The sequence below is a fragment of the Botryllus schlosseri genome, chromosome 2 (genome assembly GCF_051294905.1).
Source record: "Botryllus schlosseri isolate E-star chromosome 2, Bs_hap1, whole genome shotgun sequence".
In the NCBI taxonomy this organism is placed as follows: domain Eukaryota; kingdom Metazoa; phylum Chordata; class Ascidiacea; order Stolidobranchia; family Styelidae; genus Botryllus; species Botryllus schlosseri.
In genome coordinates, this window is record NC_137237.1 from 31,522,753 (window position 1) to 31,540,701 (window position 17,949).

At 40.0% G+C, this 17,949-nt stretch overlaps 3 protein-coding genes across 18 annotated transcripts in view; 1 reads left to right on the plus strand and 2 right to left on the minus strand.

The window, feature by feature from the left end:
• Positions 1–4,539, minus strand: part of LOC145457948 (uncharacterized) — a 41,903-nt gene extending 37,364 nt beyond the window's left edge. For all 14 annotated transcript variants that reach the window (XR_013921047.1, XR_013921046.1, XR_013921029.1 and 11 more), the window contains exon 1: positions 78–4,539. Coding sequence is in view for 8 of the 14 variants with exons in the window: in XM_080336288.1 (XP_080192414.1) it covers positions 78–153 (76 nt within the window). In the remaining 6 variants the exon portion in view is untranslated. The remainder of the gene's footprint in view (positions 1–77) is intronic.
• The window catches only part of LOC145457889 (uncharacterized), a 444,934-nt gene that overhangs the window by 155,833 nt on the left and 271,152 nt on the right, over positions 1–17,949 (minus strand). The gene's annotated exons all lie outside the window — the stretch shown is intronic.
• LOC145458023 (endoplasmic reticulum metallopeptidase 1-like) overlaps positions 11,206–17,949 on the plus strand; it is a 179,304-nt gene continuing 172,560 nt past the window's right edge. The window contains exon 1 of the mRNA XM_080336349.1: positions 11,206–11,247. The gene's annotated coding sequence lies outside the window, so the exon portion shown is untranslated. The remainder of the gene's footprint in view (positions 11,248–17,949) is intronic.

A 17,949-nucleotide genomic window follows, 5' to 3' on the forward strand; every position in this document is an offset into this window, starting at 1 on the left:
ACTTATGACACTTCTTCGAAACACAGAAGTAGTAAGAACATGGTGTTTATTCGACAGGAATAGATTTATTCGCTTACTTGATGATGGAGTTGCTGATGATACAGGGATTGCATCATCTACTTCAGAGTCTGCATCTCTTCCTTCTTCAGCCATGCTAATTATTAGACATCAAAGATATTGTACGGAATTATAGTATAAAATAAAGTACTGAAATCACACAACAGATATTGTTCATGTGGGTACCACTGTGCAGCGGCATCAACAGCATTGTCTCTGCAAGATCCTGATTCATCGATACCTACATATTCAACTTCGGTGCTAAAAACATTATCTCAATACTGACTTGAGTGGCAGGCAGTGACTGTTGTTGATAATGCTACTGTTACCAAATTCCTTATTTCATTAGAGAGAAACTAAGTTTGTGAAGGTTCCACCTGCGTGACAAGCGTACTGACTTCTGTCGCTGGAACAGTACTTTTTAGTGACATTTGTTGGAGTCAGGGTCGTAATCGGAGCATTTTAACGAACCCCTACCAAAACTCCAGCCAGTATGTGTTTTCCGAACTACTGCTCCTGTGACTTCGACCTCATCAAAAGACAATTGAGCGCAACCCCGATTACACAGCCCTGGTAACGGGGAGTGCGAGAGTCAAGGCTATTTTATACTGGGCTTCCTATTGCAATGGCGCTGATTACCATCATGCATACAAGCCTACGTATCCGCCTGCGAAATGTTTCCTTAGGACAAGTGGAGTTTATTAAAGCAATGCTTTATTGTTTAGGGCAGTTTTTCTCAATTTTTTCACTCACGCTTCCTTGATGATAGTGAAAGATTTTTGCGCCCTCTTTGTCGTCATATCAACAAATATTAAAAAGAGCAACCAGAATGTTTTGAATCCCAATCCCAACGCATAGTTTGATGGCATGGAAGGTTATGAATGTTGAGCGACCTCTCAAATATGAAAGTAGGACTATACACAGAGCAATAATTCTGAGCAGGATGTTGAATACTACGTCAAAAATGATCATGCGCAATTAGGGTTGCATTTAAAACACCGTTTTAAACACATGCTATTTCGACAAAATAACAGAACTGTGTTTTTTCTCATACGTTGTCTAATTATGCCATAATTGTGTAAATACGTCCGAAAATCCATCTAGTATGAGCCTACGGACGATTTGCACCCAAAATCGTCGACTTATACGATGTCGGGTGACTGGAATCCTCGAAATCGCCGTCGGTTCAACAGTTATAGCACGTAGATGTAGATTATTGGTACGGAATGGGTCTTATGATGATGATGACCGCCGACCCTAAAATGCCGCATAGCGATGAAGTCCTGGTTAAAGATATTTTTGGTCTGTTTATGTCAGTGATCGGAAGCCCTTTTCGTCGAAGGAGCCATATTTACCCTACATTTTCAATTGTCAACGCCAATCCACAGTGACGTCACAATTAAATATGCGTGACGTCCTGGCTAAAAAAAAAACAATAGAAAGCGTGTCTGTTTTAAATGGATTGTTGTTTTAAATGTAACCCTATGCGCAATGGTAGCATTGAGCATATATATATTTTAGCGATTTTGATGTCTAATACCTTCTATTTCCTGACTTGAACTTGTCTCAAACGTACCTTACCATAAGCTAAATCAAAAACCAATTGCGCGGGCCGCACGCCATTCAAAATCGGCACTTTTTCACGGGAGAAGCAAATGTTCGCAACCGGTAGCAGGTGTTCGGCAAAAGAATAATCCAATTGACTAGTTTTCTGCTGCCATAAAATGTGCACATCTCTGAGCGGCGTCGATCCAATAGTCTGACGTCAAATGACGAGTTAAATCAGAAGATTACGAAGCATAACAGTACTGAATATATCATAACCAAAACTTGGGGAGCAGAATATTATAGTGCGCGTAGCGGTGTTGTGGTTTGGACAGTCACTGAAATGTAAATTGACTCATGTTGTTTATACCGAGGCAGCGAGTGGCGCATAGACTAAACACCACCCTCACGACGCCAATGGTTAATATGGACTCCTCATCTTCTCATCTCGTCTAATTGCAAATGCACTGTATTGGAAAGTCAAAGACTCATAATTAAACGTGCGATTAGTCGTATGCAAATAGCAGAATACGGACAAATGTTGTGCGGTAACGTGATCGCAGGTGAAAGCGAGAGCGGTAATACAGTCGTCCGGATGCTTTACAATGGTATCGAACTGAATTCCATAAAATATTTGTCGTGTCGTGTAAGATGTTTACGTGCGTCAAGTGTCATTGTCGTCGTTGCTAAATCCGGGGCACTGAAGGACAATCAACGTAATGCAGGGGTGTCAAACATACGGTCACCGGGCCGCATCCATCCCACCAGATCATTTCATCCGACTCGCGAAGCAATTATGAGCAGATTTGAATAAATTCTTGTATTATCCAGCACATTTATTATTAATGTTGTTCACAGAAGCGACAACGCCTATGCGAAACTGTCGAATCCACTTATGTGTCAGTTTTGACTCAAAAGATCCCCGGCCTCGACATAAAGTCGAAACACGCTACCGCGTTTATAGTCAAACTGTATTCCTCACAACGCGTACTGAGTGCCAACGCCAGATTACGACTTGAAACAAACGGAGCATAGAAATATGCCAACTTATATCGTCGTTAAAGCCACTAGTTTAGCGGTTTATAACTGTATTCAACCGGCCAATCATCGTATTTTTGCCAATTCGATCGTTTGCAAATAGCGGCGTTATTATAGTAGATGATGCGGGATATGATATTATATACTATCACGTACGCAGGCTTGATAATCAAGTATTCACGTGAAATACACGTATATGGAGTTTGAGGTAACAATTTGAAAGAATTTGCATGGTGGGTGCGGCCCGCGAGCGATCTGAAGGTTTGAGTACGGCGCGCATCACAAATTAAGTTTGAAACCCCTGACGTAATGAGCAGGAAATTTTTACAGTTACTAGCGCTTATTTGATGACCTTTCATGGTTAAAATTTCGCTCACTTCAAACTACGACATAGGATTATACCCAGGGTTTTTACAGGACGGGTCATTCGGCGCATGACTCTTCGCAACAGAGAGATTAAGTATATACGGATTCATAGCGGTTGAGTTAGGTGGAGTTTACAGCAGTTGTCATCGCTGTTGTATTTCTATTCCGAATCAAATACAGTCGCACACAAAAATCCAAGAACTATAGGACTCTAATTCACATGCTTGAATATACCATTCACTTTGAATGGAAACGAAAAGCTGCATGCGAAACCGGTGCACTGGTGAGACGCAGCCTACTGGCTAAAAGCTTTTCCTACAACGACCTCTCAGTACCCTGACTATATTCATCTGTAATTTAAATCAGTTGAAGTACTACCGATTTCCTTTTGCATGTTGCGCTGCATGGCATTTTGCTCCTATACAGAACATCGTAAGTATTTCCTGTATGACTCCTACTACACTGTATGTCTCGCTGAAACAACATACGTGTTGGATAAACGTAGCCTGACATTTTGGTAACGAAAGACGGCTGGAGACTGATTGCATAAAAAGGATTACTAGTCGTAGCCATATACGATACGGTGCCATTCGACACAAACTATCTCGTACTCATGGCCGGATTTGCTTCGAAGAACTAGAAGAGTTTCATTTTGATAGAGCACCCGTTAACGCTTATAGTTCGCCGCGTCATGTGTAACAGACCTCCGTCTGTAGTTGATCACAAACGATTCATCAATGCTGCAGAGACTTTATTATGCGTCCGTCCGCCGAAGCGGCCAGAGGCAAAAGAGGAAGTGAAAGCACGATGCGATAATACTACAACTGACGTAAGGGGCAGTATAGAGCACGGCTGCCACACTATTCCCCGCCAAACTTGAGAAGTGCCTATAAAAGCACTCTCACAAACTACAATAAAAAAAAAACAGCAACATCAAAACCGACAAGTTCAAAATCATCAACAAAATCGCAAACATCCGCATGACCGCATCACATTAGCAGAACACTAACCCTAAACTAACATCAATGAACAATTCCCTAAACTAAAACCCTAACAACGTCGCGCCACATCAACGGGAGAGTCACATGCTCCATCCCCTATTTATAACATCGGACCGGGAGAGTCACAAGCTCCATCCCCTCCACGCGCGCTCACATCAGTTCCACCAGTGAAACAGTCATTACGAAGTGAGGCCATCAGTCAAGTCTTCAAACTTCTCACATCGATGCAAAACTGCTTCTTCAATCGGTTTAGATAGCCAATGCCGTAATTGAATTTCCGACCATCTTTCAGCATACCGGTACTGTCCAGGAATCTTCAGAATTGCAGCCAAATTGATGAAGTAACGTTTTTAGCGTGCTCGCCATTGTAACAGACCTCCGTCTGTAGTTGATCACAAACGATTCATCAATGCTGCAGAGACTTTATTATGCGTCCGTCCGCCGAAGCGGCCAGAGGCAAAAGAGGAAGTGAAAGCACGATGCGATAATACTACAACTGACGTAAGGGGCAGTATAGAGCACGGCTGCCACACATGCACCCCAGCACTTCACAAATCTGCTGATTGAAGGCTACAACAAAAAAACTCCCATCATCACTTGCTGGCTAGAATCACCGACATCATCGTAACAGTGTGACGACACGGCCGAGTATCACCACAGCTTCTTACAGTCATACATTCATCTCTAGTCGTACTTCATATTTGCGATCGCCCGACATACTTTTTCTCTACGTAAGCTACAAGGTACGCGAAAGCTGAGCCGAACGAACCTTTACGCAGCCGACTAAACCATTATTCACGTTCGCGTTCTGTGTGTTAACCTCAGAAATTTGGAGGCTCGCGTTCGCAAACGAACCGGCGCTTCTTCGATATACCCCCGAGATCAAACAAGTGCTCACAATGACACCAATAAATGCTTTATATGAACATGTCAAAATTTATGAACGTCAAAATAAATTGTATTTCGTGTTGGAATTAGAGTTGTGTAATATCCCCTCTCCCCAACCCTAATATTCCCCTCTCCCCCAATCCTAATATCCACCCTCCCCCAACCCTAATATTCCCCTCCCCCAACCCTAATATCCTCCTTCCCCCAACCCTAATATCATGTTCTTATATGTTTATTGCATCAGAAAAACCAAAACCGTTCGATTGGGGTGTTGGCTACCGCATACCTTAGTTATGAGGTGATATCTATAGCAATTGTAAAAATTTCATTCTGATGAAATGAATGTAGCAATAGTCTGACGCAAGATATTGATTTTATGGAATTATTACAGCATTTGATTGTTCCAGTCATAATACATTTGGTGATGGTGAATAATAATTAGTAGGGCGATTTTTTTTTGACATGTCAAAAAAAGTCAAAATAAGGTCAAAATTTTAGCGTTAGGTCAAAAAATGTCAAAATTGGCAACATTTTTCGCACCCTGCATTTTATTTGTATCGTAGATTTTGCGCAATCGGTGAACTTATCGTTTGACATTTTACAGTTTGTAGCCTACTTTATAGGCCTACCGTGGCAGACGGCGCATTGTCTGCTCGTTGTGAATCATAAACAGTCAAATGAAACAAATAGGTTGACACGGTGTTATGCTCAGCGTACCGAAATATTCTAAGTGAAGCAAGACTGCGTGGGCATTGCATGGTTCTTACAAAAATTGCAATGTATACCATTGTCAGAATGAAGCAACACGGTGTGTCACCAGCAGTGTACGCACGCACAACTTCAGTGTTGCCAGCCAATAGCTGCTACAGTTGAACGTTCTTTCTCCATTCTTCTTGCTGTTGTTGTTTGTATATTCATGGTGTTTGTCGACTACAATGGTCATTTACACCAGGCCGATATTCCTTATTTTCGATTCCGTATCCGCCGAGTATCTGCCGACTTGCAGCACGGCCCACTTCTATGCTTTTTATAAGACACCGCTTATGCAGATGAGATGGCGAGGAGGAGCCTAGATAAACCTCCAACACAGGTAGGAATTCTGGAGTCGACCTCGGTCGGACTAGAACCTAAAACCCTTTGGTGTTGTAGCTGTGGATTATCCCACTACGCTATCTCGCCACATCTTCATCCTTGGCAAGCTACTTAGTAAAGACAGACACTTTTTACCCGAGAATCAGGGGTATCTAGAACTAGATATCTAGATATCCCGGCCGAGAATGCAGGAAAGTATCTTTCGTTGTACTACAACAAATTTTAATTATTTTCACCATAGTACATCATGTACTGGAATTCATCATAGGGCCAAATTTTGTTAAAATAATGTTTCGTCATGTAAAAATTTGTCAGTTTTTGAGTCAAACAAGTTTTTCAGGGAAAACTACTTCGTAGGGACCGACAATTCAAACCAGAAATGAGGATAAGTAGTACAATTCTAACATTTTTTGGGAAAACACCTAATTTGCATACGTTAGGTCAAAATTTGGTCAAAATTTACTTTTTTAAGGTCAAAAAATGTCAAAATTTAGATTTTTTAGGTCAAAATCTTTCGTTTTTTAGGTAAAAAAAAAATCGCCCTAATAATTAGGCATATATTTATATGTTACTCGAATGCTCCCATAATGTGTCCTAAGTCGTCGCTATATAGGTATCGTGTACTACATGCACATTGATGTAGCCTACTACCTTACGGAAATGCAGTGTTGAAATTAGCATCGTAACGTCACGTGGCGTCATAGGTTCGTGTTCATGTTCGCATTCACATACAACCTTTGAAAAAGGTTCACGTTCACACGAACCGGTACCTTGCAGTTCGCACCAACCCTACGCCGGTTTATTGTCAAGGCAGGAACGCGAGTTCCTCATACAGCAGCAGAAAACAAGGAATAAACACCAAAACACGGGGTCAGAATAGCACGTGCACAGTAACGAAAAGGGGCAGCACTAAAGGCTGATGTCTAGCACAATCAATTAATCATCAATCAGTCACTTTACAACACTAATTATACCCCGAACCGGAACACCTCGACGTCGAATCACATCATGTCAATTCTTTCGTTATCACTTGTACTTTTTCGCCGCAAACTTATACATCTGTCAATATGATTTATATATTAGATTCGATAAGTGAGTGAGCCAGTGGCGCAGCGTTCTAAGCGACACCGTCACGACGCCAAATGGTCGTTGGTTCCACTCTGCCAAATTTCTATGTGTCGGAGGTTTATCTTGGCTCCTCATCTCCAATGTTCCCTCTAAGCTGCGCGCATACAAACAAAAAATCCACCTGTTGTTTAAAACATAAGTGATCACTATATCTTTCGCAGAAAGCACTGATGATCATCAGACCAAATTGACGACCATTTCAGTTGTACAAATGTACATCACTAATTTGCAGTGTTGGGGTCAAGTCACTACCTTCGAGTCACGAGTCATTTCGAGTCATTGCACATTTTGACTCGAGTCAAGTCCAGGGTTGTAACCAAGTCACAAGGCTCCGAGTCACAAGTCAATCTCACTTCTATATTTTTGACTCGAGTCAAGTCGAGTCATTTTCAATTCCCACCGAGTCAAGTCCGAGTCCAAGTCAGCGAACAGAGGATCGAGTCCGAGTCATGGTATTATGACTCGAGTCCGAGTCCAAGTCATTGCGTTGACTGATCAGTTTTCAGTTAAAGTGTTCCTACACCCACTTTTTAAACTCTGTTTGGTGATATTGAATGGTTCGCATTTATAATATATCAATTTTCCTCACTTTTAGCAGTTTCTGGTCGCATTTTCAAGCACCAGTACCAACAAACGAAATCCCAATAATGTGTTGGCTTCGAAATTACAATGAAATGTCGGTCTCGGCCGTCTGAATCTCGAGTCAATGACTTGCTTTGAGTCATGCGCAATGACTCGAGTCCAAGTCGAGTCAATACCAGACATGGGGTGATTACTTCATGAATGTAATCGATTGCGATTACGATTACTTCCGAATGACGCGATTACGATTACGATTACGATTACAGCAAAATCAGGAAGTAGTCGATTACGATTACGATTACATTTATTTTGCATTTTAGAAGTTATATTGAAAGACAATGTATGGATTGCGCTGAAAAGGCCTAATGATATAACAAACTTCCTTTAAAAAAGATGCGTATTTTGCTTGTTACGTCATAATGTACCAATTGCCCATTTTTATAGAGGACGATTTATCGCACCCAACGATTTGCATTCTTTCCAGGTCCATGACGGCCGCACCCCGAATTTCCCAATAGGGTGGGGAGCGAGCTCGAAGAGGACTCAAGAGTATTTCGTAAACCAACGTAAATTATAGAGTATTCTCGAGACATTTAATTAACTTGAAAATTCTTTCTCGAAAAGCTTGATTTTGGAATGCATACGTCTCCCACTCAACAAAAAAGCATACATAATTTATAGTAGGTTTGCATTTAAAACAAATGGTTGTTTAAAACAAATTGTTTGAAACATGTTTTAAACAGTATTTTAAACAAAGGCTTAAAAGAATAAATTGTGTTTTTCAAGTTATAAAATTATGCCATAATTGTGTCAATGCTTTCCACAATTACCACACGATTTGGCCGACGTACATCGATATGTGATGGTTGGAACCCCTCAAAATAGTCGGTTCAACAGTTATAGTACAGATATTTCGTCAAAGGAGCTTGTGCGTGCGCCTCACGAAAGTTTTTCTTTTAGCCTGCTACGTTAGGGATACAGCAATATCTTTTGTCACGAATTAACAACATACACTAAAGTAATTATAACAAGATAACAGATGTTTTAATTATCACTACGTGACCCCTACTCTCCAGGTAAATCCGACCATCGGGGGCAGAGAGAGAGAGAGGGATGAAAATTAATAACAATAAAATGCGATTACCAATATCATTGACGAAATTCAGTCTTCAACTTGAAATTATCACCGTATGGGGGCCAAGGACCAATGTTTGGACTGGGGGACGAATAGCTGTTTTGGTCCTTATTCTAGCTACAACCCACGCCGTCATGATATATAAACCCATGGCTATGGCGGCAGGTCCCAGGGCTGTGGAGTCGGAGTCGGAGTCGGTGGAGTCGGAGTCGGAGTCTGGGTAATTTTCGCTTGATGGAGTCGGAGTCGGAGTCGTGAAAACTATAATAGCTGGAGTCGGAGTCGGAGTCGGAGTCGTGGGGAATATACTGACTGGAGTCGGAGTTTGTGAGAATGACCCTGACTTCGACTCCGACTCCAACTTCTCTATCATGAAAACATTTGCTTTCAAAGAATTTTCGAAAGAATTTTTATGTACCACCTATCACTATTATTAATAACCATACAAATCAGGTACGGCCAGCCCGTGGCACGCAGGCCAAATTTGGCACACGAGAAGGTTAGGTGTGGCCTGCGAGGTAATTCTCGAAATTATTTATGACATCAGTTACAATTGCAAGGCCAACCAAAATTTGATTAGCATGACTGTGAAATTTGATGATGACTAAAACAACAGTTCTGACGCATTGACGTATCCAGGGGCCAGCCACATTTATCCCAGATATTCGTATATGACCATAAAGTAGAATATTTCATTGCAGATTTATTTGACTTGAAAATTTTTCTCGGTACTTCGCATGATTCATTGTCACTAGATTTCCTGCATTCAGTATTTGAGCCCCCTCCTAAAAATTATAAATACATATTATTCACAGAATTGAGTCTAACTATATTCGCAGTTGGGAGATAACGTGTCGTCCAACATGCGGCTTCGCTTGTGCACTCGCAGCGAGATCGTCGACAAAACATTTGCACAAAATGATAGAGGCATGTTCACTGATACCGTCGATTTTGCTATGTCTAAACGTCGAATAATCCTGCCCTTGCCAAATGAGCCCAGTGGTATACAGATGCGACCCGCAATGTATATTAGCAACATATTTATTGATATAATTCAGTCATTATCTTGCAAAATAATTTCGCGCTTCGCGCAACCAGGGCCTGATTCCGCACTGCACAGTTGCATGACATATTGTTATCAATTTTAGAGCGTATTAATATAAGTCTTGTTTGCAATGATACCTAATTCGGTTCGCTTCTATCGGACGACTAAAAAAAGGTTATCAACATTCCAGTTGCCCGCGCAATGGTTCGTAAATCTCATGTGTCCCTTTGGCCGAAAAAGTTGCCCACCTCTGATATAGACAAAATTAGACATTACTTGCAAATTACGACTCAGTTGCACAGGGGAAGAAAATCGCAATATGCGTTTTCGCGATGCAGTCAAAATTGATGCAATTTTTGGAATTATACCATGATACCGTGACAGAGCAAATGCATCGGCTGGTTTTGTAAAATTGTAAAAATGATGTAAAGATGACCAAACGATGCTTCCCACTTGACAAAATTAAAAATATTTGTATTGTAGCTTAGCTGTTTGGGTCGAACATATGATTAAGAAAGACTGCAAGTCCCAATCCTTGAATACTTCATTAAGTACATGTAGACTAGACACATAGGCTATGGTCTTTGGCTACTTAACTAAGCTCCATTTATGACCAATGTCTATTAGTAGTAAGAGTGTGTGTTCTTGTAATCAGGATAGTGTGCAATGACAAAATTAGTGAGTTCAATCTCTTTATTAGTTGCTGACTCATACACAAAAGCTACACTTGGATTTTTTAACTACATTTTTATTATACAGGATTGGATATCTGCCATATTTGAATGATTCATACATTTCAGGATATCAGAGAGCCCATGTTATAAAAACTGGAAAAAGGAAGGATATTTAGCAAATCTTTCTTTCATTTTAATTGCAGTGGATAATTCGAGCTGTGCCACAATCAAACAATTGAATATGCCACCGTTAATCATATGTCTGCATATGTTTAATGCTTTCAATACAATATCCATTGTAGAATAATATTTATTAACTCGAAGACTTTTCGGGTGCCTCTTTTCAAGAGTTATCGGCACACTAAAGGGATTTAAACAGATTTAAAAGCAAAACCAAAAAGGCAAAGTATGACGCAACAATCAAAATCACAAACCATGAAATTCGCATTGTACCAATGGCAACAATAACAAACTATGAAGTATACGGACATACGGTACTATAGTAGCAGCACAATTTGTAAATGAACAATTACACGCTCGGAACAACACGCACTAATGAGAAATTTGTAGGTTATAGAGGAAATCTTTTTGTCTGCATAAAATAGGTTTGCTCAACTGAATAATAGTAGACTCCAACACTTTTAAATGAAACACAGACCTTGGAGTATTTGGTTGTATTAAGCATTGGAGTATTTGGTTGTTATAAGATTTAACTAAAACACTACTAGTCCTACGTTAAATACTATGATGAAGTCCTGTGACAAGCCCACTGGGTCTTCTGCTGGACATGGAAGCAAACAAAAGTCTGCCAACAATTCTAGTGTGACTACCGGTACCCTACACCAGAGCGTACTGCAGCAAATTCGTACGGAACTTCCAACTATTATCAAGAACTGTCTTGAAGAAGTTTGCAAAGAAGGAAACTTCCATTTATCCAATCCTGATCTACAAAAATCTCTTTTGGAAGTCAATTCATCCATCAAAGATCTGAAATTAGAGCTGGACGAAATAAAAAGAAGTCAGAACTTTATTACCGATAAATTTGATGAATTCGAAAAGCGAATTGAAATCAACTCAATAACATTGAAAGATAACAAAAAGCTCATCAAAGATCACGAAGAAATGATACAAAGTCAATCTGCAGTAATTGAAAAACTAACCAATAAAATGGAAGAAATGGATCGTCAATGCAGAATGGATATACTGGAATTTCATGGGATTGCAGCAACTCAAAAAGAGGATACTAACTCCTTGATCAATGAAGTCGTATCCAAATTGAATATTACCTTGAGCGAATCCGACATTTCGTACTCACATCGAAAATTTCGTGCTGATGAGACTTCATCCAAGCCTCCACCAATAATAGTCAAGTTTTCCTCCAGAAAAATCCGAAACAATGTTTATTCAAGCCGCCATAACCTAAAAAATTCGACCGACACACCAAGGATTCCTGACATGGACAAAGTCTTCATTATTGAAAACCTGACTGAAAAGAACCGCCAACTCTTCTTCGATGCCAGGAAATTGAAAAGGGATCATGGCTACTCATACCTCTGGACAAAGTTTGGAAGAGTTCTGGTGAGAAAGAATGATGATGCATCGATTCTTCAAGTATGCAATGAAAGTGACTTACAGAAGATCAAGTGACTTCAGTACAGATGTCCATTTTATCAAGAAATAACTCTCAAAGATGTCCTCTACATCATCACGACATGATACGGTAATTGCTATTCCTCATGATAATCAAATGTTAGACATTTCCAAATTTAACTTCAGCAATGTATTTGAGTGTTACTCCTCCGACATTGATGACATTGCACATAAACTGGATGACATAGGGCACCGTGAAAAAGTTACTCTAATGCACCTCAACCTTAGATCTCTAGCTAGTCATATTGATGACCTTAGCGACATGATTTATAGCCTGCATAATGCACCATCTATTATAGGAATATCCGAAACTAAGTTACCCAATACAGATGCTCCTGATCTTAATCTTGACGGTTTCGATTTCTATCATTCACCATCCCCCACAAATGCTGGTGGTGTCGGCCTCTACATAAAATCGACTTATCCAGTTTCGCTGACAGATACTTATGACCTAGATGTTCATGGTGTAGAGCAAATATGGGCCAAAATAGCTCATCCTATCGGCAATTCGCCCTCTTTCATAGTTGGTGTTATCTATAGACATCCAAGTCACTCCTTCTCAGATTTCTCTGCGGAACTGAGCCGCACATTGTCATTACTAAATTCTCAAATGAAAACTTTTTTCATCCTCGGAGACTTGAATATCAACTTACTATCTACTACAACGGGAACTCTTGACCATTTGAATATTTTGAACTCTCACGGTACGACTCCTCTTATCACTTTACCGACTCGAGTAACTCATCACTCTGCAACACTACTTGATCACATATACACCAACCTAACTGCGTGCCCTATTCATCCTCTGGTTATCCGGAATGATCTTACAGACCATTATCCAGTTTTGGCCGATGTTGTTACCAAATCTCCACCATTTAAAAGTAGTTATGTTTATAAAAGACTACCTACAATGGAGTCCAAGACTTCATTATTAGTTGAATCATTCGACTATTTTCCTGGTAATGATCTACAGCCGCTCACCAAAGAAAATCTTGATGCTCAGTTTGAGAGCTTTCTATCTCAGATCACTGACCTAATCAACAAACACATTCCTATCCAGCGCCTTACACGTAGACAACGCAAGTTACATCTCAAACCCTGGATCACTCCAGGTATTCTGCGCTCCATTAAGAAAAGGAATAAACTTCATCGTATATGGATCACAAATGGTATTGAATTAGACCGAATCAAGTATAAAACATATGCAAATAAATTAAACCAGATCAAATTCAAGGCAAAAAAATCATACTTTCACAAATATTTCAATCAACATAGCTCAAACCAAAAACAGATGTGGCGTGGGATAAAGAATCTCATCAATCCTTGCTCACATAAATCAACCAAACCATCCCAAATTATCGATGAAAATGGGCTGGTGATATCTGATCCTGCATCTATAGCATCCACTTTCAACAAATATTTTACATCAATTGGTCCAAATCTTGCTTTGAAGTGTAAAAATTCGCACAACAGATGCATCTTGCCTCCATTCCAGAGCAATGCTAACAGCATGTTCATGGTGCCTGCCAATGAACCAGAAATACATGATATAATTAGAAATATGAAGGGTGGGAAGGCAGAGGGTTACGATAAGTTACCAGTTGAGCTGCTCAAAGTAATAACACCAGCTATTACACCATACATCTGCCACTTCTTCAATCAGTGTGTAGAAAATGGAATTTTCCCTAACTCACTTAAAATTGCAAGGGTGGCTCCAGTTTATAAAAAAGGGGACAAAAGTGATATGTCTAACTATAGGCCTATATCCATCTTATCTTGCATGGCTATAGTGTTTGAGAAGCTCATCCATACACGTCTATATAAGTACTTTGAACCTCTACTGTACCCTAACCAATTTGGCTTTCGTACCAACTGCAATACTAACCAAGCAGTACTCAACCTTCTTCTTCAATATTATTCAACAATATCTAAAAATGAAATTGGCTGTAGTATTTTTCTGGACCTTCAAAAAGCTTTTGACACAGTAAACCACAGCTTTTTACTCGATAAACTATTTCGATATGGGGTGAGAGGCTCTCAGCACAATCTAATAAAATCTTATCTATCAAACCGCATGCAATATGTTGATGATCTATCTTCTGTCAAGTCTGCTTCATCGTTAGTTACCTGTGGCATCCCACAAGGATCGGTCCTTGGACCGTTACTGTTCAATATATACTTGAACGACTTGATCGCATGCTCTCCTTTTCACACGACACTTTTTGCGGATGACACATGCTTGTATGTCTCGGCTTCCTCTCTTCCAATCTTGCAAGAATTAGTTCACACTCAAATGCATCGAATAAGTTCCTGGATGAATGCGAACAAGCTACTCATAAATCCGTCTAAAACACAAATTCTAATCATTAACCGAAAGCCTAGTCCCGTTACATTCTTCTCTCCATTTTTGAATCTGAATAATACAAATGTGAACCCCATCTCCTGTGTGAAGTACCTTGGAATTCACATTGACGATAATTTATCATGGAAATCCCATATCGATAAAATTACTACGAAACTTTCCAGGGTTGTAGGGATTTTTTCTCGTCTAAGACACAGTCTCCCAAGACCTGTGCTTAGAAATTTATATTTCTCACTCTTTCATAGCCAGCTCAGTTATGGCATAGTCTTCTGGGGACTTAGCTGCAAAACGTACTATTCGAAAATCGAAGTACTTCAAAATTTGGCAATTAAATACATCAGTGCTATGAAAGAACGGGAACGACTCTCCCCCAAATATAAATCCCTGAACATTTTGAAAGTAAAGGACCTTTGCACTCTGGAGGTTGCTAAATTGATGTATAAGTATGATCGAGGTGATCTCCCAAGTTTGTTTAGTGATATGTTCACGCCATCTAGTGTCGTACATCCACACCGTACTCGGTCTTCGACTTCAAAAAAATTATTTGTATCTCGTGTGACGAATAGTAAGTGCCGCAGATCAATCATATATCATGGACCAAAAATATGGAATGACATTCCTTTAGCCATGAGGGAAATGTCTTTTTCAGCCTTTTGTCGCGAATTTAAATCTCATTTACTCTTGTCATATTGAAGTTAGTTAGATTTGCATTGTAATTGCCGTATATTGGATTAGATAATCTTATGTTGCCAAATTGTTTCTTTTTCATAATTTGAACTGACAACTCCGTACATTTATCCATCTTCTATTTATTTTTTGTTTTCATTGCATTTCATTCTTTAGTTTACTTCTTTATTATTGTTGCCTGTTACTCTGTTGTTGTTCCAACTTACCACTGTTCCACCTGTTTTTAATTTATTCTTGACGCGAGACTCTATTAAAAGACGATTTTTGTACTCCATCGCTGCAGCTGACTAGATGGTCCCTAAGGAACCGTATCGCTGCAACATGTATTTTGTTTTTGAATGTAATTTTTTTGCTCAATAAAAACTGTCTCTCTCTCTCTACCACGCGCAATGACAGTGAACATATTGTCATCATAGTGCTGTGCACAGGCAAGGTTTTCACTCAGATGCTGACCAATTGACGAAGCATATGCTTGGTAATCATCATAGCAGTCTGCTTTTGCAGCCGATTTGCACTGACGTGCGAGCTCCGTGCGATCATTTGCGCAAGTTTTTGACCGAATCAATTTTGGGATATGCTGCTTAATACGCTCAAACAATCTTTGAGATGTACGTCCTACATACCTACTATCACAGTGGCACTTGTATTGGTAAACAACATTACTTGCATCAAAGGCAGGAAGTACATCTTTTCGAGAGTTGGGTAACAAGGGTTTCGTCGTGTACACTACATGCGTGTTAACGCTGTAATAGCAACGGTGAACAGCCGATTTAATAAGCTTTTCAAAACGGCTAGACACGTTGCCTAGCCAAGGTAGGTGCAAAAATGCCGGGCATTTTTCTGGGCCATATTTTGGAGCTGTATCCGATTTTTTCAACACCCTAGAGATGTTGAATGGTTGTATGATTGTCATTCAACCGACAATGTGGCATATAATTTTCGAAGTAAATTGGTAATAATGCTGGAGTCGGAGTCGGGAGTCGGAGTCGGAGTCGGTTCGTTTAAAGACTCAGGAGTCGGAGTCGGAGTCGGAGTCGGTACGTTTAAAGACTCAGGAGTCGGCGTCGGTACATTGAAAATGTGTGGAGTTGGTTGTAGTCGGTTGTAAAATTTACCGACTCCACAGCCCTGGCAGGTCCCAATGTTGAGTAAAGAATTATGAAATAACGATTGGCGCATGTTTCAAGTAGAGTCATATGAGAATAATATGAAGAGAACATAAGATTTTGCCTTCAACTTAATACAGATAATGTACTGCAAGCTGCCGCTACGAGAAACGGCAAAAACGGATCGGTTATGATATATATCAGCAGCTGCTGCTTTTTATTGCTTCGTTGTGGAAACCGTAATGTTTTATTTGACGAGTACAAAATTTCAAATCTCTGTCTGGTGTAGGCCTACTGTTCGTCAAGCAGCAACGGTGAAACTGCGTTTGCATAACCAATCAATACACAAGTTACGAGGTAGAGTGGTGCTTAATTATCCTGCTGCGGGGTACTGACGTGTGGAACGTGTTGGTAACCTTATATACAGCACGGCAGGTGTTCTTACAATCACACGAATGTACGTGACGTACATCGAATATCTATTTACTGTGGATACTTCTTACGCAATGACCAGCAAAGCTAATAGGCTACTTCTGACGTAATAATGAGCAATGACATTTAAAAATCAGACTTTTGTGTTATCATGAACCTGGTATAATACATCTTCCTTGTTCACGAATGTTCAGTTTATGTCATAGTCCTTGTACAAATAAAAAGTAATCGTTCTTTTACAAAGAAATCGATTAGATATGGGAAGTAGTCGATTACGATTACGATTACTTCGGATTTTATTCGAATGTAATCGATTGCGATTACGATTACTTGAAAATGCTGTAATCGTCGTAATCGATTACGATTACTAATCGCGATTACCCCATGTCTGGTCAATACACAGATTGACTCGAGTCGAGTCGAGTCATTTCCGTATTTTGAGAAAATGACTCGAGTCGAGTCGAGTCATCCGAAAACCCTGGTCAAGTCAAGTCAATCGATTTTCGAAGGTGACTCGAGTCAAGTCAAGTCACCCGTTTTTTGGAGGTGACTCGAGTCAAGTCGAGTCAAGTCAAGTCAAGTCACGAGTCAAGTCACAATTCAAGTCAAATTGAATTTCGAACAATGAGTGATGATTCAAAGCCATTACATTTTGCTAAGTGTCTGAAAGACAGATGAATTGGCCATTTATCTTGAGTCAAATAACGAATATAAAGTTAAATAAACATGCAAAAAGACATCGCATCGCCCACGCACACGTACAACTGCTATTAGAATACGTGAGTAGCTGTACAGTTACATGCTACAGTCAGTTATTATCAGCCAAAATATAGGACCGAATACGAATCCTCGAGAAGTTGAAACAAATTGCATTTGTACAATAGCCTACACTACCCATCTACCCATCCGTAGGAATATAAACGCACAGACTATATTTGTTCGATTTAAATCATACAAGAGGGTTGGCAAAACTGAGTAATGCGCAACGTAAGCATTGAGCCGTCCAAGAAACAGAGACACATTACTATTAGAATAATCTACTACTGGTACGAGAACGTAAACTGTGACCGTTTCGTTTGCGGTCAATTTATTTGTGATGCAACAATGGAGGATCAGTGTAACGTAAAATCAGTGAATGAATGATTGCTCTCACAAGTGACA